Source organism: Wyeomyia smithii, chromosome 3 (assembly GCF_029784165.1).
Source record: "Wyeomyia smithii strain HCP4-BCI-WySm-NY-G18 chromosome 3, ASM2978416v1, whole genome shotgun sequence".
Taxonomy (NCBI): domain Eukaryota; kingdom Metazoa; phylum Arthropoda; class Insecta; order Diptera; family Culicidae; genus Wyeomyia; species Wyeomyia smithii.
In genome coordinates this window covers 208963959-208990088 of record NC_073696.1, presented here as the reverse complement: position 1 = coordinate 208990088, position 26130 = coordinate 208963959, and the positions used below count along the sequence as shown (strand labels likewise).

The window sequence follows — 26130 nt, the reverse complement described above, 5'->3', positions numbered from 1 at the left end:
ATCTACTTTGGTTTGATTCTCTTCTTGTATTTAAGGAGAGAACTTAAATGAATGTTTGGTGCACATGTGACGAAATCAGCCACGCGACGCCTCTGACAAATACTACAATCAAAACAGAGAACACGCTCATGCGTCGTGTTTTGATAGCGTGTAACTAACTTTTTGCTGTAACGCATGCATTACTCAAATGAAGTTTTTAGAAACATCAAGAATACTGAATGTGCAAATTTGTCTGTAAAACACAAATTTTTCAAGTCTGTGTATTTTAAAATGTGCTGTTGCATAAGAGTTTCTTAGGAGTTTTGAGTTTATATATATTTGCGTAGACTTTCTGAAAATGTGTTTGAGAGCGTAACCTGTGAGGCAGATTTTTCGCGGTTTCATGGAATTGCAAAAATTTTACAATCCTACATCTCACTATTTTGTGAAGCGAGAATCAACATTCGATCGTAATGAAGTGTGTTCGGAATTGTACCAAAGCCCTTAATCCAGAAAAGCGCAAGAAATTTATTATTTTACATAAAAATAAGCTAAAATATTTTGTAAAATGATAATAAACAAAAAAACTGATTGCGAAGAATATTTTTCCAAGTAACGCGATACATTTCAGTTATAACAACCCAACAAACAATTGGGCTGAGTAGAACAGCTAATAATTTTAAGACAGCTGTATAAAGTCTGCATACAGGTGAAACGAATAGCCACAACGCTCAGGTTGATTTATCAGCTGAACAAGAAATAAAATCAAGTTTAAAAAAAATTGTGAAATACTCCACGCCACTTTTTAATTGTTGGCTGGTTAAGCGCTTTTTCAATTTATAATATAGCTATTAGACAACATCAAATAAACACTGAACAAACTGGTTGAATAAACGCTCCTTGAAACTTCCCAAGAAGCCTTTTTTGGCTGAATAAACGCTTTTGTAACTGCTCTTATTCAGCTGACGGCTGAACATAGGTCGAATAATGTATTTCTAAGTGTTCAATCAGTTTTTAATCAGTCGGTTTTGGAAAACTAAATCAGCTACTCGTTACATAAAGCTTCCTAGATAGCCTCTCAGCCATTTGCACAACTTTTATACATGCTGATCGATTCTGTAGAAGCGATTATTCATTCTTTGTACAGCTTGTAGGAAATCTCTTTTACAGCCAACAGTAGCTTGCTTATAGTCTAAATAAGCGCCTATATAATTATTCCATGGCTAAAATTGTTCATTGTCTTTCTGAAAAAGTGCTGTTTTAGCTTTATAACAGCTACGATAAATATAATTCAAAATATATATTTGTCTTAATAAGACAATTTTTTTATTGTTTGGGCGATTCGAACACATCTAAATCTTTCGATTTTTCTGCACTTTTGTGTATATTTTCATCGTTTATTTTTGTATTATTGTTAGTGAAAATTACCTTTCAAGTATCTAATTACTTCACTGTCCGTTTCGAATCTCGAACTCATGCTCCTGAGGTTGCTGGTATCTTGACATACATGCATTCGTATTGATTTAACCCGTACATCTATTTCCAGTTTATTTAATAAACAATTTTACATTGGCAGTATAGTATTGTAGCTGAACAAGCGCTTCAGCATTTGTACATCCCTTGAACACGATAGAACACGTTTTGTCAAAGTGACGGCCCTCTCTAATTGGTCGATTTTTGTTTGTTTGTTTCAGTTTGCGAAGTGGATAAACTAGCGATAATTTCTACAATTAAGGGATGTGATACTAATGCTTAAGCGCTTGTTCAGTTACAATTCAGTATCTTCGATATTTTCTTCATTAAATATTTTTGGAAACACTGGCAAGCGTCTTGCCGGATAATCAAAATGTTTTCTAAGGACAATTTGGAACGAAAAGAAGCCACTTGTCACGTCCTGTCCTAGATCACGAAGTGTTCCGGATATATAACACCGTCTATACACGAAACCCGACCATCTCTGATCGAAACACAAAAAGAGCCCACCGGTTACAGCATAATGTGTTTGACCGGTGAAAAAATTGAAATAAAATTCGGCCACACACTCGTTCGATTATACTCAAAATTAGGTGATATTATACCCAGTTATTATGTCTTGTAACGAAACCTCATATCTCGCCAAACATGTGAAAAGGGCCCATGTGCCATATGTAAACAAGCCAAATTTTCTCGTTTTTTGATTAATACAAGCGAAATCTGCCCTTACCAATAAGCTTTACTGATAAAAGAATTTACTCTTAATCAAACAATCTTATTTGTACGGGTAGATTAAGCTTGTATTTATTGAAAAACGTGAAATTGTGGCTTGTTTACATATGGCACATGGGCCCTTTTCACATGTTTGGCGAGATATTGTGAGTTTCACTGAAACTTATTCGCCGCGCTATAAACCGAAACTCTGAAACCAAATGCCCTTCTTGGTTGCCGAATTGATTATATTTTCCTCGGGACACTGTAAGCAACAGCCAACATTAAATCTACCTGTCTTGGCAACCCTTTACAAAATCAAAACAAACTTCGATTCTGGCAGCACACTGAAGGTGACGTCAGGGGTGCCAGGTTTACGGATTACTCTAATATAGATTGATATCATAATGCTTAAAACAGAAACCACGAGGTGAGTATATGATCCAATAGATTTTCCTCTGGTGATTAGTAATCCTTTTTAGTCTCCACTGTCCCCAGCAGTGATTTCTTCAAGGATTTTCCTGATTCTTTAACAATGAAGGTTAATGCAAATAAGAACAGCATAAATCTGGCAACTCAGCGCGGCTTTTGATTCAAGCGCGGTGTTTGGATTAGACCGCGTTCAGTTTTGGGCAAATCTCTTAATACTGATTTAGTTCATTTCCCGCGGAGAAATCAATCAATATGTTCTCCATATCAAAATTTCTATAGTTGTTAAACTGTATATATCAAAATTTGCTATATAGTTTATGAACTGTAACTGAAGCTCAGACGTCATGTGTGTGATGCCATACGATATCACTCGCTGGAAACAAATTAAGGCGTGCGATTGGCCAGTTGAACACGGTTTTTTTTGTTTGTGTTGTCCATCGGACGGCTAAGACCAATGTTGGTCCATCTCGCCAGGTTGAACACGGTTATTCTTTTTTTTTTTTTTTTAATTTGGTGAAGAAAGAAAATATTAACGATTATGAAATATGAAGATTTAAAGAAAATTTGAGAGCGTGTTCAGATTTGTAAACAGTGATTCACAATAAATAATTCACATGCACATTTGTCTGCAAAGGAATAACAGGAATTATAAAGTCCCGACTAACAATTTTGTAGATTTACAACTTATGAAGCTATTATGAAGCCTATTTCATCTTGATTAGCTGATACACAACAAAATTTTATGTTGGGTTATCATTCATTTCGACAAATCTGTATGGCGATATACGAATTTACTTATTCTCGAAACATAGAAATAGATGAAGTCATCAATCCATATCACGGCGATTGTTTACTAAAGCCGATGATGATGGCCCTTGTGTTGAAAATGTGGTCTAGAGCTCCGTTAATTATTCGCGGTGGGGAAAAGGTTTAAAGATGGATATTCAGAGACACGAGAGTTACTCAGATTTGCTCTTTATTTTTCAAGTTTTCCCAAAAAACTCAAATTTACTCACTTCTATCTTATTACTCTTATGCTTGGGAGTTACTCTAATTTACTCAATATTACTCCGACCGAAATGGGTGGGAAAAAAGTTTAGGGATGGATATTCAGAGACACGAGAGTTACTCAGATTTTGTTTGCTGTAAAGAATATTTGAAGAAAACGATTAATTCTTTCTTCAATCAATTTTGCAGGTACCAACTCGCTTCGCAGGTTGGAAGTTGCAGAGTGATAGATGTTACTTTATTTCCTGGAAGCCATACAACTCTCCAGTTTTTACCAAAGCTGTGTTTAATTAAATAAGTTGACTTAGTAATTATTAAATTAGTTTGTATATTTAGTCATTTTAATAATATTCTGGGTTATCCTAAGAAAAAAAAACGCAAAATACGTACCTCAGTAAATTTTACCGAAGTTCTTGTAATACTTTGACAGTTGAAATTTCCTAGTATCTCGGCAAAACATTACCGAGAATCTCGTTAAATTTGACAGGTTTTTGATATTTGCTTTTACAGAATCTCGGTGTTTGGATGTTACAGCGATTTTTACCGAGATCTCAGCTGTTGAAATCTCGGTAATTTATTTACCGTACTCGGTGATAATATCTAAGTGTGTAGATGATATACAGGCAAACTTCGATATGAGGTACACTCGTTATAAGGTACCTTCGATATAGCGTCACTCGATATAAGGTACATTTTACCTCGATATAAGGTACATATTTGTATTATGTTACAAATAACTCCAAAATTGGTATGGAAACTTCTATAAACAACATATTGGTTATCTTGTCAACATCTCTGCTTACTATTGATTATTTAGGGAGTGTCCATAAATTACGTTACACTTAACGGAAGTTTGAAAAAAACGTACAAAAATTTGATTTTGCCGAGAAAACATGATGAACGGGAGAGGTGATAAAAAAAATTACTCAAAGTTTGACTCCTGAACAATCTGTTTGAAATTTAAAATATAATGCTCAAAAAATGTTCAAAACCCAGTTTTTTTTATAAACCGCACTTGAACACCCTCTCAGCTGAAACAAGTTTTGTTTAAAAAAAAAAAGAATTTTATCAAAAACGTCATAGAACCCAGGAAAAAAATTGAAAATATGCTTAAAGTAGGGTAGGGAACATATTCTAAGCAGCTTTAGGAACCACCCGTGTATTCAGACGAAATACTCGAAATGTGCTGGGTGAAACTCAAACAGTAGTATATCAATCTGTTCGCTATCGTTTTCTCTGTCAGAACTTGTTTTCAGATTGTAAAACTAAGTTAGCAAACTTTAACAATCATCAATCAAAGTTACCAATCGAGGGACACTATTCCAATCACCCCGAACCTATTTTAAGCAGTTTCCATCTGTTTTGCAGGCGTTTTTTTTAGCACCCGAAGTGGCTCTTGAATGGCTGCAATATAGGTCGATTTGTTTCAATTGCAATTGTTCACAGATTTCTTTGTGATTAACGGTATTTCTTATATTCGCAAGACAGCTAGACAATCAAAGTTTTCGTTTCCATCATTGAAATTGTCGATATTGATCAAAATGCAGGAGTTTGAGGCCTGTTTTCTTCGACTGATTAAAATAGGCGCTACTGCTTAGGCCGTTCCTTACCCTATGTTCGGTAGAATAATGTATTTCTCAAATATGAAAAAATGTCTAGAACATAGTAGGCCTCTGATATCACATCCCAAAAAATTAATTGGTATTTGTTTTTTGAGACATTTCGAGAATTTGCGTGTACAAAACTACCTGTATGTGGTTTTTTTTTCTACATAAGACCTACAACTTTGCTAAAAATTTCACTTTCACTTCACTGATTTGATAAGTAATAAAATAAATAAAATTTTCATCTCACTTTTAGACAGATTAATCAAAAATCTATTGGCATTAAAAGTTTCTCCTTAAGATATAAAAAAACTTGTCGAATACACTATAGCATTTAAATGGCATTTTTACACTCAAAAAGTTGACGATCACGTTTTTCACGTTTTAAACCACTATGCAAAGTGTATTTCTGGGCCACTTTTATGTGTAATGAAAAATTAGTTCGAACGATCATTTTCAACGAGGAAAATGCAAGTTTCGAACTCCTAGAGGACGGAGAAATAATTGAAAAAGATTTCAATGCGTAAGCAGATATTCAAACAACAAGAAGAAGAAAATAAGAAGTAGTTTCGATAAAAATGTGTATGTTTGGAAATAAATGGTCAATAAAAAATAGTAATAATAACATAACGGCTTGAAAATTCTTCACCTTTTAATGCTCTAGACTACCTATTTTTTGGACGCGGCTAAAGGTCTTCTAAAAAGCAAAAAAAAAAGCTAAGTGATTTGAATTGTACTTAAAACAAGTTGATTCACACTTATAGTTGGATTCTATTTACAAAATAAACTATACGTATACAAAAGACAACAAAACAAAGTGTTTGAAGCCCTATTGTTGAGAATGTTTCATGATTCGATATAAAGTACAAATTAAAATTCGGAATGTACCTTATATCGAAGTTTGCCTGTATTCGTCTTTCAAAAAAAAAAAAAAAAAAAAAACACTGCAAAAACAAATAATTTTTTTCACTTTTTTAGTTTTATTTCACCGTGTTCGAACAAGCCTCAATGTTTAGTTAATAAATAAAAAGAAATTAGATCTTGAAAATATCAAGGTAAAAAAATCAAACAAATCATTTTCGCTCAAATAAAAAAAATAATATTTTAAATTTTAACTTTTTTGTTTCTTGATTGGTGCACCAAATTTTGACAGTAGACAGTAGTAAACAGTATTATTTTCAATATTTATGAAAAAAAAATAGATTTGGAAAAATGTGCTTGTTGAGATATTGATGTCTTATTGGGCGACTTTTTTACTCGGATTTCAGATGCGGTTTTCCAGAAAAGTAGTTTTCAATGATTTTGCACTTTCAAATCGTTTATTCAGAGTGTCCGATGAGTTCATTTAATCCCATTACGTACTGAATATTCACGGATTTCTTTTTTATCTTTTTATATTTTTTTATATCTTTTAATGTGTTTTCTTGATTTTCAGCTCGATTCGTAGGTTTAAATAACACTGCTATTGTTTTTTTCGAAAGTATTGAGAAGAAATCAGCCAAAAAATAGTCACATTTTCAGCGAAATCTGGAATGATATGATATAAAAAATATTTTTCAAAATTTATTTTCTATGCAATCCAAGATATAGGTGCTGAGGAGCCCCGTGCTGTTATTTTCGTGGGGCTCTTTTCTTGAAAAATAAGGGTAAGAACATTCTAAATTTTGAAATGATTTAACGCTTCGCTGGAAGGTGAAAAGCGAAAAAAGGGTCTCCACTCTGTCGTCACGTCTGGCCTAGGACTTGAGGGGCCACTCGTGCCGAAAGGCTCGGGACATTCGCCGCCCCTTAAATCCGGGCCTGAGAAAACCACTTCCGAAGACGTTCGATACCTGATTTGAATAGAATTCTTACTTTTGACATTTTAATTTTAACTCTCCAAACCCATCGTCGACCCGACGTTGGAAACGGCAACCTTTTTCAGGCTAACATCTACTCGATGTTGCTTGGGAACAAGAATCAGGGAGTGAATAACTTTAGATACTTTCTTCAGTAATAAATTCACTCCGTATAAAACTAGATCACTTGCACATAACAACTCATGCAGAAACGGCAGGCAAGGAAGCTCAGATTTTTATCCTTTTTCTGCCATATTTAACATTATTAACTGATTTGGTAGAATCATAAAATTTGAAGAAAGTAAGTAGAATTAGCTCAGTCATTGAGTTGCCCTGAGCATGCGTGCAGGCAATCGTCAGACTGCTTTTTTAGACAGTCTGAAATATTCTATATATTGGGCGTATTAAAAAAATTTCAACAAGCAACTCGTCTCACTCGTGGAGTCTACTCGTCTTCTTTAATAAGGCTGATTTCTCAGTTATATAGAATGCAGTATTGTCCTACCATCTAGCTGCTGGAGTTTTGGTTAAATTCCTTCGTTTTCTTATTAGTAGTATTTGCAGATCAATTGACCAACAAATTAGATAATTTAAAAATTTTAATTTCATATTCAGCTACGTAACATTCATTTGAAAGAATTCAATCATCTGAGCTTTTTTAATCGGCAAAACTTGTAATAATGTGAAAAATTAGGCGCTAGTTACCTGCAAAAAACACAAAACACCTTCTTTAAAAAATTTATTAATAAAATTATTCTTATCAAAGATGCTTCTTCATCAATTTCTTAGCATATATGATTAATTTTTTTTTCAAAACCTATTATTAACGCTACACAGTTTTGTGACGTATTTAGCCAAAAAATAGAACAATTAAAGCTTATCCTCACTTATTGATCTATTGTTCCTATGAACGGGCGGAAACGAACTATTCTTAGGCCTGATGCTAGCCATCCGCCTGATAAAAACAACTCAAAATATAGAAATAATCAGTACAAAATAAATGAACGCATCCATGCATTAGTTGAGCGGCAAAAATGAGACGAAATATGATGTGATGACGATACAATACAGATTTCACAATTCGAAAATTTTGCAGACGAGATTAAAATCGACCGATTGCTAAAATAAGCATGAAATAAAAGATAGCGGACTGATGGCGGGGGCAGGGAACGAGATGAGGTGGAGCCTAGCGATTATTGCACGTTTCCTCTGTTCCACTCGCACAGCTGATCACGATGAGCCAAACTCCTTCATCCACTGCTGGTACTTCATGAGATCGTCCCGGGAGACACTCTTGTTGCACTTAGCGATCGCCTCACTAAAGTCCTGCGTAGAAACGGGTAGATCCAGTTCCTCCTTGGCCAGCTGTCGGATCTGTTCCGGTCTGAGACCAGCGATTTTCCTTCGCATAGACATCATGCTGGCATCACGGCAAACATTGGTAATATCTGCTCCCGAGTAGCCGTCGAGGCGAGCCGCTATCAGGTTCAGATCAACTGTTTCATCGACTTTCACCTCCCGTAGGTTGATCTTTAGCAGTGCTTCTCTACCTTCTTTATTAGGCAGTGGGATGTAGATGCGTTTCTCTAACCGTCGCCGGAGAGCTTCATCGATGTCCCAGGGAAAGTTGGTTGCTGCCAGGACCATGACAATCTTGGTGGCCTCGTCATTGCTGACGCCGTCCATTTGTACTAACAGCTCCGATTTAACTCGACGGGAGGCTTCGTGTTCCGATTCCGAACCACGCCTTGAACAGAGAGAATCTATTTCATCAATAAAAATGGTGCTGGGAGCGTAAAAGCGTGCCATCTCGAACAGAAGCCGTACAAGCTTTTCTGATTCACCACGGTACTTGGAAGTCAACGTCGACGAAGAAACGTTGAAAAAGGTGGTGCCACACTCGGTCGCCACTGCTTTTGCTAGCATAGTTTTACCGGTTCCTGGTGGTCCTACCATCAGTACTCCTTTCCATGGCCTTCGAATACCTTTAAAATAGTCCGGCATCCACATGGGTAGAACAACAGCTTCCTCCAGTAGCCGCTTCGCCTCATGCAAGTCGGCAATATCGTCCCAGTGAATGTTGGGATTCTTCTGCAGAATGTCACGCTCCAGCATATCGACTAGATCTACATCACCGTGGCTGGCCGGTTCGAACTTTCGCTCCGGTTCCTGATCCTGATTGTCCTGGTCGTCAGCATCGTCATTCTTTTCTTTGTCGCCTTTCTCTACCTTACCTCCATCCCCTCCACCGTCTCCGGCTGAATTTCCAGCGTTTTTACCCTTGTTCCTTGGCAGTGTTCCAGTTTTTCCGTTGGTATTGGCAGTGGATGCCCTAATGTTCGACCCGATCGTTCTTCTGACACCAACTGTCGTAGAGGTGGCCGATTTCGTTACGGCATTCTTCCGATTGGCTTCCGCTTTCCGGTTCAGTATCGTACTATTGCGATTCTGGTTCCGGGAAGCCATCGACCGTCCGCCAGTGTTTTGCTCTGGGGGCAGCGGTTCGAAAATATCCGGATCCCGCTGCTGGTTGTACAAATCTTGCTCCGAGCGCAACCAAAGGCTGGGATCTTTACTCGCCGTCTCGTGCAGTTTCGTGCGTATCCGTGCCTGCAGCGGCGCATTCTGCAAATCCATCGTGATCTCGGACAGCGTCTTCTGGATCAGCTTCATCTGGTTGTACTCTTTGTTGATTTCTTGCTGAATCTGGAAGGGCGTAGAAAGAGAGCCCGGTTATTGATTGTTAATAATAAAGTGTTATTTAGAATACGAACCAAGGTCCACTTTCCACGCCGAATCGGTTCGGATATACCGACCAGCAGCTTGTGCAACATCTGCAGCACTCCTTCGTAGTAGATTCCGGCGGAGTCGTAGTTGCCCATGACGGCCATCTCCCTGGCTAGCTTCGTGTTTTCGCAGATCTCCGACGTCGTGAGACCGGCCATTTCGATTGTCATTCCTTGCCGAGGGCGGTAGAACGGCTGCGGGTTCGCTGATATGTTGAGAATCTGAAAATGAAGAAGGGAAAAAAGCGACGGGATTAGGATCGAGTAGTCAAAGCAGAGCATTGCACACCTAAAGAAATTAATATTGTTTATAAACAAATGTTTTTTTAAAGACTGTAGTTGTAATGCAATTAAAAGTTCGCTGCTCTACTCAAACAAAACAAACTATTTTCGAGCGAATGTATATAACCCCTTAACCAAAATAACGGCTTAGAGCGGGTGGATTTTGTTTCTTTTAAAATTATTTTATTGCAAGTGATTGTGATAAGATAGCTACATCTTTGAATTTATTCGACGTTGAAAGGCCAAACAGTTAATCGGTCAAGATATGGTGGTAAATAAAGCTCGAATCTAGTTTCCCTCATCAATCACAATATTATTTCGAAATTGATGCTTACACTAATTATTAATTCACTTGTCTATTACAGTTCTTTTTGCTCGCTGTTTTTTTTTTTTCGCAAACACTAAATTCTAAGCCTTTTCTATTCATGAGGCACTGATTTATAATAGCAATAAACTCACGGAAAGCGAATCCAAGAGCACCACTCTAACTGTAATTAATCAATCGGTGAAAAACATACGCCGGGCGCCAAGTCGGGGTCGCCGGCGGTGGAAAGAAAAAGCGATGACTTCTTTGAACTTGACTCCCGGGCTGCACTCGAACGGTCTGTTAGTGAGCGAAAAAAGGGCGACGCATGTCGAATCGAGCGGGGTCACTCGATACTTACCGTGTCAAGCAAGTCGTCAACCGATTTACGACTGGGAGCCCAAGCAGTCAACTCAAATGCCGTATAATTCTCTTAACGATTTTTAAATCCCTTCGCCCACCTTCTGCGTTTCCCTTCCGCGCAATTGAATGTACAATTACATTCCCGCGCGAGTCCGTAGCCGTTAAACGGATCCGTGAACACCGCTATTCTCGTAGCAAAAGGCCGGGCCCAGTGTAAGAAGAACTGGTTTTTCGATTAGGTTTTTTTTTTAACCAGCTTTGAAGTTGCTTACTTTCGAGTGTTTCCCCGTAATTACCTTCATTCGATCTTCGATGCGAAGTGTGTGACGTGATTAGTGGTCACTTGAGACTTGAAGAATTGGTTTCCATCCATTTGCCTATGCTTGGGTGTTTCAGGGGTAGAGTTATGAAATTACCAGAAGCATGGGAAAAATTAAGTAACTAATGGCTGCTGATATCTTCAGTACGATAAAAGTGTATTAAGTCATAATTTCATCAATAAGACCATTATGAACATAAGGTGGGCTGTGAAAACAACCAGACAGGATGTGCGTGACGATCGTCAGCTTTCGGTTTTAATTGAATGTAAAAAGATTTTTGATTTTAGTATGCTAAACAACTAGCCTTTTCATTGCTCTCTACTAGGAGGAGAAATGAAAGTGCACGTGAGAACTACACAACCCAAAAAGAGCTTTACCTTCGAAAACGTATAACGGAGCATGAATAATGCATTTTGATAAGTAATCAAAATTCGCTCTCTGTTGGCTTGGCGCCAAACACCGGCTGCAAACAGCATGGCGTACCGAAAAATCCATCTTAACCCTTTAGAAGGCAGCGGGAAACCTCGTAAATCTCGTGTTGTAAACTAAGATAATCTTGATGGAACTTCTATATATTATCTTGTCTTGTAGTTTAAAAGATAAACTAAAATAAACTAATAACTTCGTGTGAAAAGTCTGTTTATTGCATAAAGCTTATTTTACCTGCAATCTACATGTCCGATCAAAATGACGCCAGAGAAAAAATTGTACTAAATGTTTTAAAAGAAAAGACACAGAAAGAAAAAACTGAGTCATCAGCATGATAAAATCTTCAAATGTAATTCCAGCTCAAACAATGCACCCCCCGATTTACCTAGCTGAACCTGTTAGCAATAACAACAGTATATCTTTGACAATACATCCCAAAATTATGCACAATTTAGGAATAGATTTCTTTAATTGTGCATAATTTGTGAAAATATGTTAATTCCATATTTTGGAGTTTTAGTGAATGACAGACGCAAAATCCTTAAACGGATTTTAGTAATTTCGAAAGGATTTAGTAAGACCACTGGGCTCCAAACAAGCACGCGCTACTACAGATCAAATCTTCACTCTTTGGTTGGATTCAGGAATGCTGGAAGTACAACGTGCCTACACATCACGACTTCGCGGACCTCAACGCAGCGTATGATACAGTCGATCGAAACCAGCTATAGCAAAGAATGCACTACTACGGTTTTCCGGATAAACTTATACGACTCATCGAGTGATGCTTTACGTGTGCATATCGAACATTCTCGAATCCCTTCGAAGTGCGCAGAGGGTTGAGACAAGAAGATTTTAACTATTCTGCACATTGTTCACCATTGTTCTTAAGGGGTTATATACCTGTTTAGTTTTCAAAAAATCGGAAATTTTTTTATTACATTATCTTATATTCCTTATGTTTGTGACGCAAGTCGATGTTGCTGCTGGTAGAGATGGCAACTTACTGGCACGTTTCTATCTCTCACACTGAGAAGTCATTCCAACTTCCACTGAGGGTGTTGAAACAATAGCCAGCTATAAATAATAGTCTCTACTGAGTAAATGTACGAAGTGCGAGAATTGGATAAGCGATATAAAACTCGATTCTAGAACTACGTCTTTAACGTTCTGCGGTGGTGTAACGGGAACACATCTGACCGGAGATTGGAAGTTGTGGGTTCGAGTCCCACCTGCTGAACTATATTTTTCGTAGTTTCTACAATCATATTTTCAGTTAGTTTAATTTTCTATCTTCATTACTACATTTACTCCTTAAATTAAAATTAAAAATAGCATGACTTTGCTTAGAGTCGGAAAAAGAAAAGTAAAAATGTTTGTGACGCAAGTCGATGTTGCTGCTGGTAGAGATGGCAACTTACTGGCACGTTTCTATATCTCACACTGAGAAGTCATTCCAACTTCCACTGAGGGTGTTGAAACAATAGCCAGCTATAAATAATAGTCTCTACTGAGTAAATGTACGAAGTGCGAGAATTGGATAAGCGATACAAAACTCGATTCTAGAACTACGTCTTTAACGTTCTGCGGTGGTGTAACGGGAACACATCTGACCGGAGATTGGAAGTTGTGGGTTCGAGTCCCACCTGCTGAACTATATTTTTCGTAGTTTCTACAATCATATTTTCAGTTAGTTTAATTTTCTATCTTCATTACTACATTTACTCCTTAAATTAAAATTAAAAATAGCATGACTTTGCTTAGAGTCGGAAAAAGAAAAGTAAAAATGTTTGTGACGCAAGTCGATGTTGCTGCTGGTAGAGATGGCAACTTACTGGCACGTTCCTATCTCTCACACTGAGAAGTCATTCCAACTTCCACTGAGGGTGTTGAAACAATAGCCAGCTATAAATAATAGTCTCTACTGAGTAAATGTACGAAGTGCGAGAATTGGATAAGCGATACAAAACTCGATTCTAGAACTACGTCTTTAACGTTCTGCGGTGGTGTAACGGGAACACATCTGACCGGAGATTGGAAGTTGTGGGTTCGAGTCCCACCTGCTGAACTATATTTTTCGTAGTTTCTACAATCATATTTTCAGTTAGTTTAATTTTCTATCTTCATTACTACATTTACTCCTTAAATTAAAATTATCTTCAAATACAACATCTTGAGAATATTTCCACAAATTTTCATAAAGATCTGATCAATAGGAAGAAAGTTAGAGCGATTTGCAACGCGCCTCGCCACGGCCGCATAAGCTAAACTTGAAACTTTACACGCGATTATCTCGGAATAGTTTTTTTTCCGGAAAATGACTTTGCCGTGATCCTGATTGCGGGAAAACTACTGAACCGATTCCCTTCATCTTTTTTTTTAAATTTTCGTTATAAAATTCGCCGGTCCTTGAACGATCGCTTTTTGAAACATACAGTTACATTTTGCCGCAAAAATTTTTTTAATGCAATTTTTTGCGCTCAATACGTGCATTTTTTGGGACAAACGTTCCCGTTTGCACTGAAAACAAAATACTCATAAAAGCGATCGTTCAAGGACCCGGCACATTTCTAAACTAATGAAATAACATGAGTTTTTTTTTACTTCGGTTGACCCGCTGAGTCTCTATCAGGATCACCGCAAGCCTCTGCAAAAAAATAGCGTTTCGGGGAAACGGCCATTACTCCAGTAATAATTGGTATATCTCAAAATCAAACGTATTTTGTTGTTGTTGATAAACTGTACTTTCAGAAAAATACCCCTTTGATGCAATGAAAATGGTGCTATGCACTTAAAAATAGATTCAAACTTCCCTCATTTTTCTCGACCGAAAAGGTATAAAACCCCTTAAGAGCGCAATGCAACAAGCGTGCATCGAAACGAGAGGCACGTTTTTCAGTAAAGGTAATCAACTTAGACTTTGTAGACGACGTCAACATTATTACAAGAATCTTTGCGACGGCGGATGCAATCTACGACAGGCAAAGCGCGGAGGCTGGAAGAGTTGGACTAGATATTTCTGAAGAATATGAAAGAAAGAGACTCAAGAGAAACCAACATTCGCCTCCCACGGACGGTGATTATGGACTGCGAAGATTCGCAGTGGTAGATGAGTTCGTGTTCTTGGCATCTCTGGTAACCACCGACTATAACACAATTAAGGAGATCCAACGATGCATTCAAGCTGGATATCGGGCCTATTTAGGCCTTCGTAGACCGCTTCGATCCCGGAGCATAGGGTGCCGCGCGAAACTGACGATGTACAAACCCCTAATTAGAACAGTTCTCTGTGGACTTGAAACCGGGACGCTGCTTACGGCGGACATACGCGCACTGGCCGTATTTGAACGGAATTAGGCCGATACAAATTTCATTTTAATTTTATGTTACCCTCCCCCCTTCAAAAGTGATGAAAATTGGAAGGGGAAGAAAAAAAAAGATCAAACCGTTTTGTTAATATTATTGACTTTTCGACAGCGTATATACTTAATTTAGCAACAAACAAATCCAGTGACAGTGAAAGGGTCATCAAAAGGCAAGCCAAATGATTAATAATGATAATAATGTGATATTTTTCAACGCACTTTTGCACGCAAGTTATAGACGTCGTAACTTGCACACAATTTTTTATGAAAGCTATTCCTTTTTTTTCTTCTCAGTGTTATTTATTTTTTGCCCTCCCCTTAGCTAACTTTGATCACCGTGGACATAAAAACTATTCAAAATTTGTATCAGCCTTATTTGGTGGAGTACAAACCAAAACCGGAGTGGCGCAGGCATATGAAACACGAGCTGCAGGTACTACTTGAAGAGATTTCCATTGTGCACCTAACGAAGGTCGGAAGGCTGCGACGGGCCGGACATGTCGCGAGGATGCCGGACGAAAGTGCGGTAAAATTGGTTCTCTTCAAGGACTCCAAATGGCTTGACCAGGTTGCTGCGGATCTGCGAGTGTCGAGACGCCTAGAAAACTGGCGACGAGTAGCCCAGAACTAGAAGTGGGAAAAATGGTTCACTACAGTGAGCGGTTCCGTCGCTCTTTTCGTTCTACACCAGTATAGTTTATTAACAGACACCGCAAGCGAGTGCTATGTGAAAGTTTTACATCCCTCTTACCAAGCGCACGTTTGAGAGCGATCAATAATTCATTCTTTCAAAGAAAAGATTTGTCTGATTAGCTCGCGAGTGGATTGCCTGCATCTATGTATGGTATCGAACGTCTTCGTCAGTGGTTTTCTTCGGCAGGTTTTCTGCAGCAATCTTATGCAAAAACCTGCCGAAGTAAACCACTGACGAACACGTTCGATACCATATATAGATTCAGAAGATCAGTGCACCAGTTCTTTCGATTTTTCTGTTCCATTTTATTCATTCGTGTGCGTACGCGGTGTTAACCAGCCCCTGTGCCTGTGGGTAAACTGTGGCAAGCAGCGTTGCCACTAAGTTTTGAATAAAATCTGGCAAAACGAAAATAAAAAGTCTGGCAAAAATCTGTCACTCATTTTTGGATAAAATTCCTGGCAGAATTGAAAGTGATGACCTTTTCTTTTTGCTCTCGCCGGGTGTAGGTAGGTAAAGGCCAGGCACGGCCCATCGCGCAGTAATGAGCTTTTTGCGAGACGACGCGGATGAAATCTGGCAAATATCTGTCTCATTTACAAATATCTGGCAGATTCTGTGGTTTATCTGTTTGTCTGGCGCGCAAACAGAAATCTGGCAAAATCCAGATTTATCTGGCATACTGGCAACGTTGGTGGCAAGATAATTTTTGCTTGCTCTCGCGGTTGGTGGATGGGTTATGCATACCAGAGCAGACAACAAGTGGCAGCTGGTTGCTGGGAGTTCTATTGCGAGTTTCGTGTGCGGTTTTAGGCTCGGTAAGAGGTAGTGAAGCGCTCGCGGTGTCTGATCAACAAAATATCAGCTTTTTGCCTGCAGTAAGAAGTGGGTTTGCCGCTCTTGAAAAAAGAGCGGTAGATCACTCACTCACTTTGAAGAACCCTCTCTTTAGATCAGTTCGTGAGCGGATTGCCCATCACCACCCATAACCGAGGAAAGGGGAGAAACAGCATGAACGGTCGATCAGTGCGTCTTGAACTGTCCTACAGATCAGACGTTTTTTCGGTTGCTTGTGGACTGGTCTTTGACTGCCTATAGCTTCAAAGTTTGTGTTTTGTCAGTGTGTCTTTTAAAGACTACCTGAAAGTTATTTCCCATCAGTCTTTCTCAAGACTACCTACTTTTGAATTTAACATTTGTTTTAACTTTTTTCGTATCACCTGAAATGGCTGGACGGAAAAAGAAACCTCGCATCGCTGCGGGGAGGAAAAGAGAGGCATCTCTTTCTGACACATCGAGTGTCTGTAGTGACAATCCTTTTGATATTTTGCCTGAGCAAGAAGCTGGTGAAATGGAAGTTACCAATAATGAAACTATACAAAATATAAAATCTTTAAAAAAGGAGAAAGTTCCACCTATTGTGGTAACTATTTCTTCTGAATTTAATATATTCAAAAAGGAACTTTCAACGTTTGTTTCTGACGTTAAAGTTACCTATCAAATTGGCCGTAGAGGTGAATGCCGCTTATTAGCCGACTCAGTAAAGGGTCGAGATCGTCTTGTTCAGTATTTAACCGACAAGATGTACAAATTTTTTACATATGACACCAAGAACGCCAAGCCGTTCAAGGTTGTCTTGAAAGGTCTCACCAACGATCAAACCGTTGATGAGATCAAACTTACTTTAACAGAATTACTTGGCATAGCCCCTACCCAAGTAATTCTAAAGAAACAAAAATCACGAGGCGAAAACAGTCAGCGAGCTGGAATTTCCCTTGTAAATTATTTAATTCATTTTAACCGCAGTGAGGTTAATACCTTAAAATTTTTTGAAAAAGCACATGCTTTATATAACGTGCGTGTAAAATGGGAATTATATCGAAAGTTTGGCGGAGGTGAAAAGCATATCACCCAATGCCGTATTTGCCAACGTTATGGCCATGGTTCAAAGTTCTGTAACATGGACCAAAAATGCCTCATTTGTGGAGACTCTTCTCACACAAAGGACACATGTCCTGTGAAAGAGAGTAAAAATTTTCGCTGTGCGAATTGTAACGGCAACCATATGTCGAATTTTTATCAATGCCCAGTCCGTTTAGCAATTGTTAAGGCAAGGCAAGGTAAACAAAATTCAATTTCTCAATTAAAACCAACTTCAAAACAAAATTCTCCAAGCGTACCAGTGACGCATAGTTTACCTACTCCTTTGCATACCCGTTTAACTTATGCACAGGTTACAGGTAGTTCGAACATTATACCGCCTAGTGTTGGTAGTTCGAAAATGACCGTTAATATGGGTAAGCAAAACACGCTAGAAAATAATTGTACACCTATTACTCCAGCTAATATTGCTGCCGAAAATATTTTTTCTAATGTCAACTGCCTGGGGCCTATTACGGCAGGTAAACTTTCTTTTTTGCAACAGGCAATGTTCGATCTTATGAACGCCATGTTGCAGGCAAAATCAATGTTTGAAGCCATTCAAATAGGCACAAATTTTACTATTAAAATTGTTTCTAATTTAAAATTTAGCAATGATTTTAAATAAAACAATTAAAATATTAAATTGGAATGCTCGCTCATTGAAGGCCAATGAGAATGAGCTTTTTAATTTTTTAACAGTAAATAATGTGCATATTGCAATTATTACTGAAACATTTTTGAAACCTAACATAAAATTAAAATATGATCCCAATTACGTGGTTCATAGATATGATAGGATTCAGGGTTCCGGCGGTGGAGTTGCAATTGTTATTCATCGCCGAATCAAACATCGTGCTCTTCCCCATCTTGAGACGAAAGTTATTGAAACTTTGGGAATTGAAGTTCAAACTGAACTTGGGATTTTATTTATTGCCGCAGCATATTTACCATTTCAATGCACACGCGAGCTCAAAAATTATTTTAAAGGTGATTTACAAAAACTCACCAGAAATCGTTCGAAATTTTTCATAATCGGCGATTTTAACGCTAAACATCGTTCATGGAATAATTCTCAAAGTAATTCCAATGGCAAAATTTTATTCAATGATTGTTCTTCAGGATACTATTCTATTTTGTCTCCGAATAGTCCTACATGCTTTTCTTCTGTAAGAAACCCTTCAACAATTGATTTGGTGCTGACAGATCAAAGTCATGTATGTAGTGATTTGATCACACATGCTGACTTTGATTCTGACCATCTTCCAATAACTTTTTCTTTATCACATGAATCAGTTTTAAACCCTATGAGCTCTGTTTTTAATTATAACAAAGCTAATTGGGAAAGATACAAAAATTATATTGAGAGAAATTTCAATAATGAGCTTGATTTGCAAAACGAAGTGAATATTGATTCCGCTTTGGAAGCATTAAAATGTGCAATTGTTGATGCCAGGAATTATTCTGTTCCAAAGGCTCAAGTGAAATTTGATTCACCAATAATTGACGAAAATCTTCAACTTCTAATTCGTTTGAAAAATGTCCGCAGACGTCAATATCAACGTTCTCGTGACCCTGTTTTTAAAACTATTTATAAAGATTTACAGAAAGAGATTAAACATAGATTTACTCTTCTGAGAAATCAAAATTTTGAGACTAAAGTTGAAAAATTGAAACCATATTCAAAACCATTTTGGAAGCTGTCGAAGATTCTTAAGAAACCTTCAAAGCCTATTCCAGTTTTAAAAGATGGTGAACGTTTTCTTGTATCCAATGAACAAAAGGCTCAAAGACTTGCTCAGCAGTTTGAGAGTGTTCATAACTCAAATTTGAATTTTGTGAGTCCAATTGAAAATGAAGTCACACGTCAATTTGATTTAATTTCTTCCCAGAATTTTTTACCTGCAGAAATAATTGAAACTAACTTGAATGAGATTAAATCAATTATTAAAAATTTCAAAAATATGAAAGCACCTGGTGACGATGGAATCTTTAATATACTAATCAAACATCTCCCTGAGAGCACAATGGATTTTTTAGTGAAAATTTTCAATTGCTGCTTCAAAATTGCATATTTTCCCAAATTATGGAAAAATGCAAAAATTACTCCCATTTTAAAGCCGGATAAGAACCCAGCTGAAGTTTCAAGTTATCGACCAATCAGTTTGCTTTCTTCAATAAGTAAACTGTTTGAGAGAGTTATTCTTAACAGAATGATGTCACACATCAACGAAAATTCAATTTTTGCAAATGAACAGTTTGGATTTCGCCATGGGCATTCCACAACTCATCAATTGCTCAGAGTTACTAATATGATACGAGCTAACAAATCTGAAGGTTATTCCACTGGAGCTGCTCTTTTGGACATAGAAAAAGCATTCGACAGTGTTTGGCATTCAACAAGGAAGAAAACGCTCCAAAGGATTCAGAATAAAATTCTGAAAATGATTTTGAAGCGTCCTCCTTGGTTTGGTACACTCGAATTACATAGACTTACTGGTGTTGAACCATTAGAAGCTATGTCAAATAAAATTCTTAACAATTTTCGACAAAAATCGTTGCAATCCTCAATTGCTACGATAAGCTCTCTTTATAGCCAATAAGTTAGCAATTAAGTTAGTTGTAAGTTTACTTCCCCTTTTCTGACAAGTAGGTTTAAATCCCTACGAATGATAAGTCCTAATTGCGAAAGCAAACAAATCCTAACAATTAAAATTACAAATTTCGAACAGTGTTGAGAAGTCACCATTTGTGATTGGACACACATACTCATTATTTACTAATATTTATCATAAATACTTAAGCTACTAACAAATCCCCCCTTAAAAAAAAAAAAAAAAAAAGCATGAGCAGTCATAGCGTTACGCCGCTGAAGTAAATAAGTAAGTAATTCTTACGTCTATCGGCAACATTCTGAAAAGGGGTTTGAAATGAAACGTTACGAAAATTGTCAATTTTCGAGTGCTTATAACTCATTCAGTTTTCAATGGAATTTCTTTATTCTTACAGTAATCGGTTTGAAAATCAGTTACGCGTCCACCACCCACGTCATTCTGAGTTCATTGGCACCCAAAGGTTGGAAATTCATCAGGGAACCATCGAGATATGAATTATTTAACTATGAGTGTTGCTTTTTACCGGCTTTTTTGCTGTTTGCGGTTTCTCTATCTCTCGTCGTTATTGAGAAAAGTTGATTAAAAAGAAAGGAATTCACATAGTTGAAATGTTTTCAAATGTCAATCCAGATAAATTCTTCAAAAAAGTTTGAAAAGTTGCTAGACAGGTAAAGCCTACACACTTCTGCGAGCCCAAAAAAAATTGTGGCCAATAAATAAAGGACAAAAACAACACCCGTACTTAATCAGTTCATATCTCGATGATTCCTTGACGGGGTTCGGGGTGATTGGAATAGTGTTTCTCGATGTGGTTGAGAATGTAGATGCCTACCTACTTCATTGACTTCATGCAATGGATTGAATCACATCGAATAATTTCGATATTAGTTGAGACATATCATTTATATCACTGGTAGCGACTGAGTGACTCAAAAATAGAAACTTTAGAGACCAAATGACTGAAAAAAGAGACCAAAAAGTGACCATAAAGAAAATTTATAAAGATGAAATTCAGACTAAGAAGCAAAAAAAAATCTATTGATTTGTGAAAAAGGCTTGTAAATTTTAGGATATAAAATGATTGCATTAAAAAGGCAATACAAACGTATAACAGGATGACCACTCAAAATCAAGTTTTGATTTCTCGCTTTTTCCTGGTTTTCCCAGCAATATTTCTTAAATTTCCCCGTTTTTTTATTTTTGAAAATAAGGAAAAGACAGTGCTAGAAAACTATATTCAGCTGTTCGTCAACTCTGACAATCTTCTACAGAGTCCAGCACAATTTTCGCTCTTTTTATCTCCAAATCGTTCGCAAACTTCGCCTCATTGCGCTTTTTTGTTTCTTTCACTTTTTTGTTGTTGTTAACTTGCCGTTGAGCTTCAAATGCTTCTGTTATGGGAAAGTTCTGACCCTCGATTTTCATGTTTCAAAGTAGGCAATGTATGTGATTTTTTTCGAGGATGCGAATAATGAACACGGGCTGAGGATGTAATTTAGGCTTAGAAAAAATTTTCCTCGTCCAAACGGGACACGAACCCGCAATCTCCGATGTAGCATTTCGTTTAGCGGTAGGACTCAAAAGCTTTGTCTTCTCGAAAAAAAATCTCCTTGTAAAATTTGACCTCAATCAGATTTTGGTAAGAAGACACCGAACAGTGGGCCAAGTTTTACCTACTTATTTAACCGATGAAAAATAATGTCTTAGAAATTCATGAACCGTCGAGACCTTTTGTTATCTCGAAAAAAAATTTTTTTTCGAAAATCTTCGATATCTTGAACACACAAAATTTTCGAGCTGAGGCCAATAGAATGTATTAGCAATTTTTTCAAGGTCCTTAAATTAAGTTAAACCGACACTTCAAACAAATGATTAACAAAAAATATTGTTCTAAATAATCCGAGTAAAAAATGGTCGCTCAAAAATACGGTAAAAATTTCATAAAAAGCAAACACATCATTACGGTTTTTCAAGAATTCGATAAAGATAAAGATAGGGATAAAGAAGGGTTTCGCGCCAACTCGACAGAGGGGTTGGTAGTAGCTTTTCAGAATTCAATGGAACTTTGAGGGTGTGTAGGCCCTAGTACCCTAAGTAACTTTGCATATTTTTTTAAAATTTATATGTATTAACATTTGAAAAGGGCTTGAGTTTTTTTTTAATAAATCGATATATCTGAATAAAAAACCGAGATAGAGGAAAGTTGCGAAGCGATGACATTCAAAAAAGTTTAAAATATAGAGATACTTCAATTTGAGATTCTATACTAAAAACAAGAAGTGATATTCAAAAAATCGATTTCTCAGATTTTATCTAAATAAGTTTTTTCAGACAGACAATTCAGTTGCCCACGACTGCCCAAAGTTCTGAAGAGGACCCTTGAAGGAAACAAGTTTTTCTAACAAAAAACTTTTTTTTCTCCGAAAGGACCTCTTCTTTCAGAATAATTTTGCAACAGGATGAAACAAGAGCAATCGTTTCGGTCGTTGGTGATGTACTGCTATTATTATTTTTCATAAGTGAATATCAATAAACGCATCTTTCAACTGTCAAAACCAAGACCTTGGAGTTACTATGCGCAAGCTGTAATTTTGTTTCATACCTACTTTTCCTTAATTCAGTGCTAGCACTTTTGCGAGAAGATTAAATTTGTTGGAGAAAGTTTGGTTTCCTCAATTTTTATCGCAAAACTGATTGTATATTGTACATTTTGTGTTGATAGAGTATAATAATTTTGAAAAAGACACAGTATGTCTCTATTTCGGCACGAATTTATATTATATTAGTTAGTCTCTTACATTTTCGTCCCTGGGGCAACTTTAAACGAAGATTTGATTTGAATATTTCTACATCGGAATTGGTTATTGTCATATAGAATTCGTCATGGTCCGGATTTGTGTTAGAACGACTCCTACACGTTCAAAAGAAGCAGGAGGCAATACATACCCGTACGCACACCGATATTATTGTGGCACTAAGTAAAATAGACTCTCACATGTGTTGTTATGCAAGAGCAGGGCCTCCGTGATATAAATTTTTGGCCCCAGTTTTGGCACAGACAAACAGACGAGCCACTCGATGACGATTTCTTTGTCCAGAAAAATAACGATTGTTTTGAAGTTTTGTTTATTGGGCAGTAATGCCACTGATGTTGCCAAAAACAAGCGTACACACTTATTAGCAAAAACAAAAGCTGTTTTCACGAAAATTAGTTGCACTGCTGTTTGTCTATGGCTTTAGTATATGGTGTACAATTGGGTAAGTCAACTCAACCCAATCGAAAACTTGAAGTAAGGAGGCATGAACGAGCATTTAACACTTCAAAATTTAGTGCTTAAATCTGCTCCACCTTAAAAGGCAAGTTGAAATGAGTCGTAGTTAAAAAAAATCAAAATGATTGACGAGTTTTTAGACTACAAGGTAAACCTTTTTTCGATAATCAAAAAGCTCAGTTAAAGTTTAGACAAATATTTTAAAAAGTGCTTAGTCCCCCTAATCCCCGCAGATGCTTACAGCTGTTAAGAAACAGCAAAAGTTGCTTATCCGGCTAATTGAGTTAGTGGCCGGTTAGTGCAGCTGTTCAAATACCCATGTTCATGAAAGCGTGGACGGTAAAATTCATGGTAGGAAATTACGGAATTACTCGAATAAAGGACAGAAGAGGAAACGAAGTACTGTGCTTGCTTCATAATGATAAAACTAAAATAAAAAAAAACTATACATGCTGGCAGCAAGATCTTACTATGGGGGAGGGGGTGGGGCTATCAAAAAATCTTACGATGTCTTACAATGGGGGAGGGGGGTCGAAAAAGTGGAAAAATATGCTTACGTAATTATTGAACGGCCCCTTAGATTTCGCAGGTCTAGATACTAAACCGCTCTCTATTTTGATTGAAACCAACAACCAGGTTTTCCATAATAGAGGATCAAGCCAATAGGCTCACAGATTTTCAAGTTGATGTTTTTTCAGAAATGGTTCAACGAATGAAGCAGGAGAGAGTGGCCACCCTGTAAAAACCACAAGGTTAAATTTCGAAACGGAATGTACCTGGGATTTGCTTCCGCATCACACTGGCAAATACTTTTTTGGTCGCTTCGAAAAAATAGCTTGGGGTGAGAGAGCCTTTCTTTTTCAGGATGTTTTCTTGAATGCTGTCGGGCGTCCTTATTTGTGATGTCATTTCCTGTAATACAACAGATACTTCTTCCAACCTCGTCTGATAATTTTAACGAGAAATCAAAAAAGAGACTTTTAGGTAAAAAAGAGACCATTTTAGAAGAAAAAAGAGACTTTAGAGACCTTTCGTTGAAAAAAGAGACTTTTTAGAGACTAGCTTTAAAATAGAGACCAAGTCTCTAAAAAGAGACCTGCTACCAGCCATGCACTTGTCAGTGATTTTTATTGAGAATTGACACTCAAAATCAGTGTGTGATGAGTGAGAGTGAAATCGCTGTTGTATCATTTTCATTTTACAGTGTCTAAATTTCGTAACACTACTGGTGCCAAGCGCGACAGGGCACGCCTAAGAACTGTTGTGATAATCGACGGTGATGAGTTTTGAAATAGTCGACGAGTTCGTGTACCTTAGCTCAATGGGGACTGAGAACAACGATACCAGCCGTGAGATTAGGAGACGAATTATCAGCGGGAGTCGTGCCTACTATGGGTTCCACAAAAAGTTAGGGTCAAAACGTATAAGGGGCCGTTCAATAATTACGCTTGCTTTATAATGATAAAACTAAAATAAAAATCTAAAATGCTTGAGGTAAGATCTTCCTAGGGGAGAGGGGGGGTATCAAAAAATCTTACGATGTCTTACAAGGGAGGGAGGGGGGTTGAAAAAGTGGAAAAACATGCTTACGTAATTATTGAACGGCCCCTAAGTCTCTCCGCAAAGTGCACCTTGTGTTAAGAACCATCTTTGACAGTGTGCCGGAGAACGAAGTGTGGAGACAGAGAATGAACCATGAGATCGCGCAACTCTTCGATGAACCAAGCATTCAGAAAGTGGTAAAAGTCGGACGGATACGTTGGGCAGGGCACGTTGCTAAAACGACAGATAACTACCCTGAGAATCCGGTTGGTACAAGACGAAGAGAAGCACAAAGAGCAAGGTGGTTAGAGCAGGTGAAGCATGATCTGGCAAGTACGGGGAGCCCGCGGAATTGGAGAAGGGCAGCCATGTACCAATCAAGTTGGCGGAATTATGTTAGCCAGGCCATGTCTTAGAACGTACGGCCATTGAAGTAAGTAAGTAAGTGAGTAAGTAAGTAAGTAAGTAAGTATGCGAGTAATTAAGTAAACCTAAAAGGAACAAGATATCAGAAAAAGTTCCACGCGTCGCAAAAATTTACATTTTGACATACACTCCTAAAATCCGGAACGTTTCCGGTGTCCGTTGGTAACGTCAAGTTCTCAAGTAATGCTAAAAAACTATGATAGTTTTCAGTAAAATGAACTACCCCCTGTCTTTTTTTTGTCTACCCCCTGTAAGTGCTTTCTTCACCTCTTATTTCAGACAAGTAGCTTCCCCAAAACTTCAATACGCAAACATTGAAGTTCGGTTTATTCTTGGTATTAAATTAAATCAGTTGCTTGCGGAACAGGTAATGTGTTTCTTTGAAAAAAGGTCTTATGGGTACACTGCACTTTTACCAGATGAATTAATGCAAAATGCATCAATATGGAAGATTTCGAAAACTTCACATTGTGCTAGTAATTCCACATGGAAACAAAATTTAACGTTTAACCATTTTGAAGCTTGAGGAGAATAAAAAGGGTAACTGAATATTTTTTCGGGATAATTTCCCCGAAAGATAATTAATAAGTAAATGAATTTATTGTAAATCATAACGCTTATTCAAACATGACTGATGCGCAACGGTTCTAACAGATTGGTATAGAAAGCCATGTTCATTTCGAATCGGGATGATATAATCATCTGTATCTCGGTAATCGACGATTGACGTATAAATAAGGTTAATACATCAAAACAAAGGTAAATCA

At 37.4% G+C, this 26130-nt stretch overlaps 1 protein-coding gene across 1 annotated transcript in view; it reads right to left on the bottom strand.

The window, feature by feature from the left end:
* Positions 1–7771: 7771 nt before the first annotated feature.
* The window catches only part of LOC129731015 (katanin p60 ATPase-containing subunit A-like 1), a 53197-nt gene continuing 34838 nt past the window's right edge, over positions 7772–26130 (bottom strand). Inside the window, exons 2-3 of the mRNA XM_055690716.1 lie at positions 9820–10053; positions 7772–9751 (exon numbers count right to left, since the gene is read on the bottom strand). Coding sequence (XP_055546691.1) covers positions 8276–9751; positions 9820–10002 — 1659 coding nt within the window. The 5' untranslated portion in view covers positions 10003–10053 and the 3' untranslated portion in view covers positions 7772–8275. The remainder of the gene's footprint in view (positions 9752–9819; positions 10054–26130) is intronic.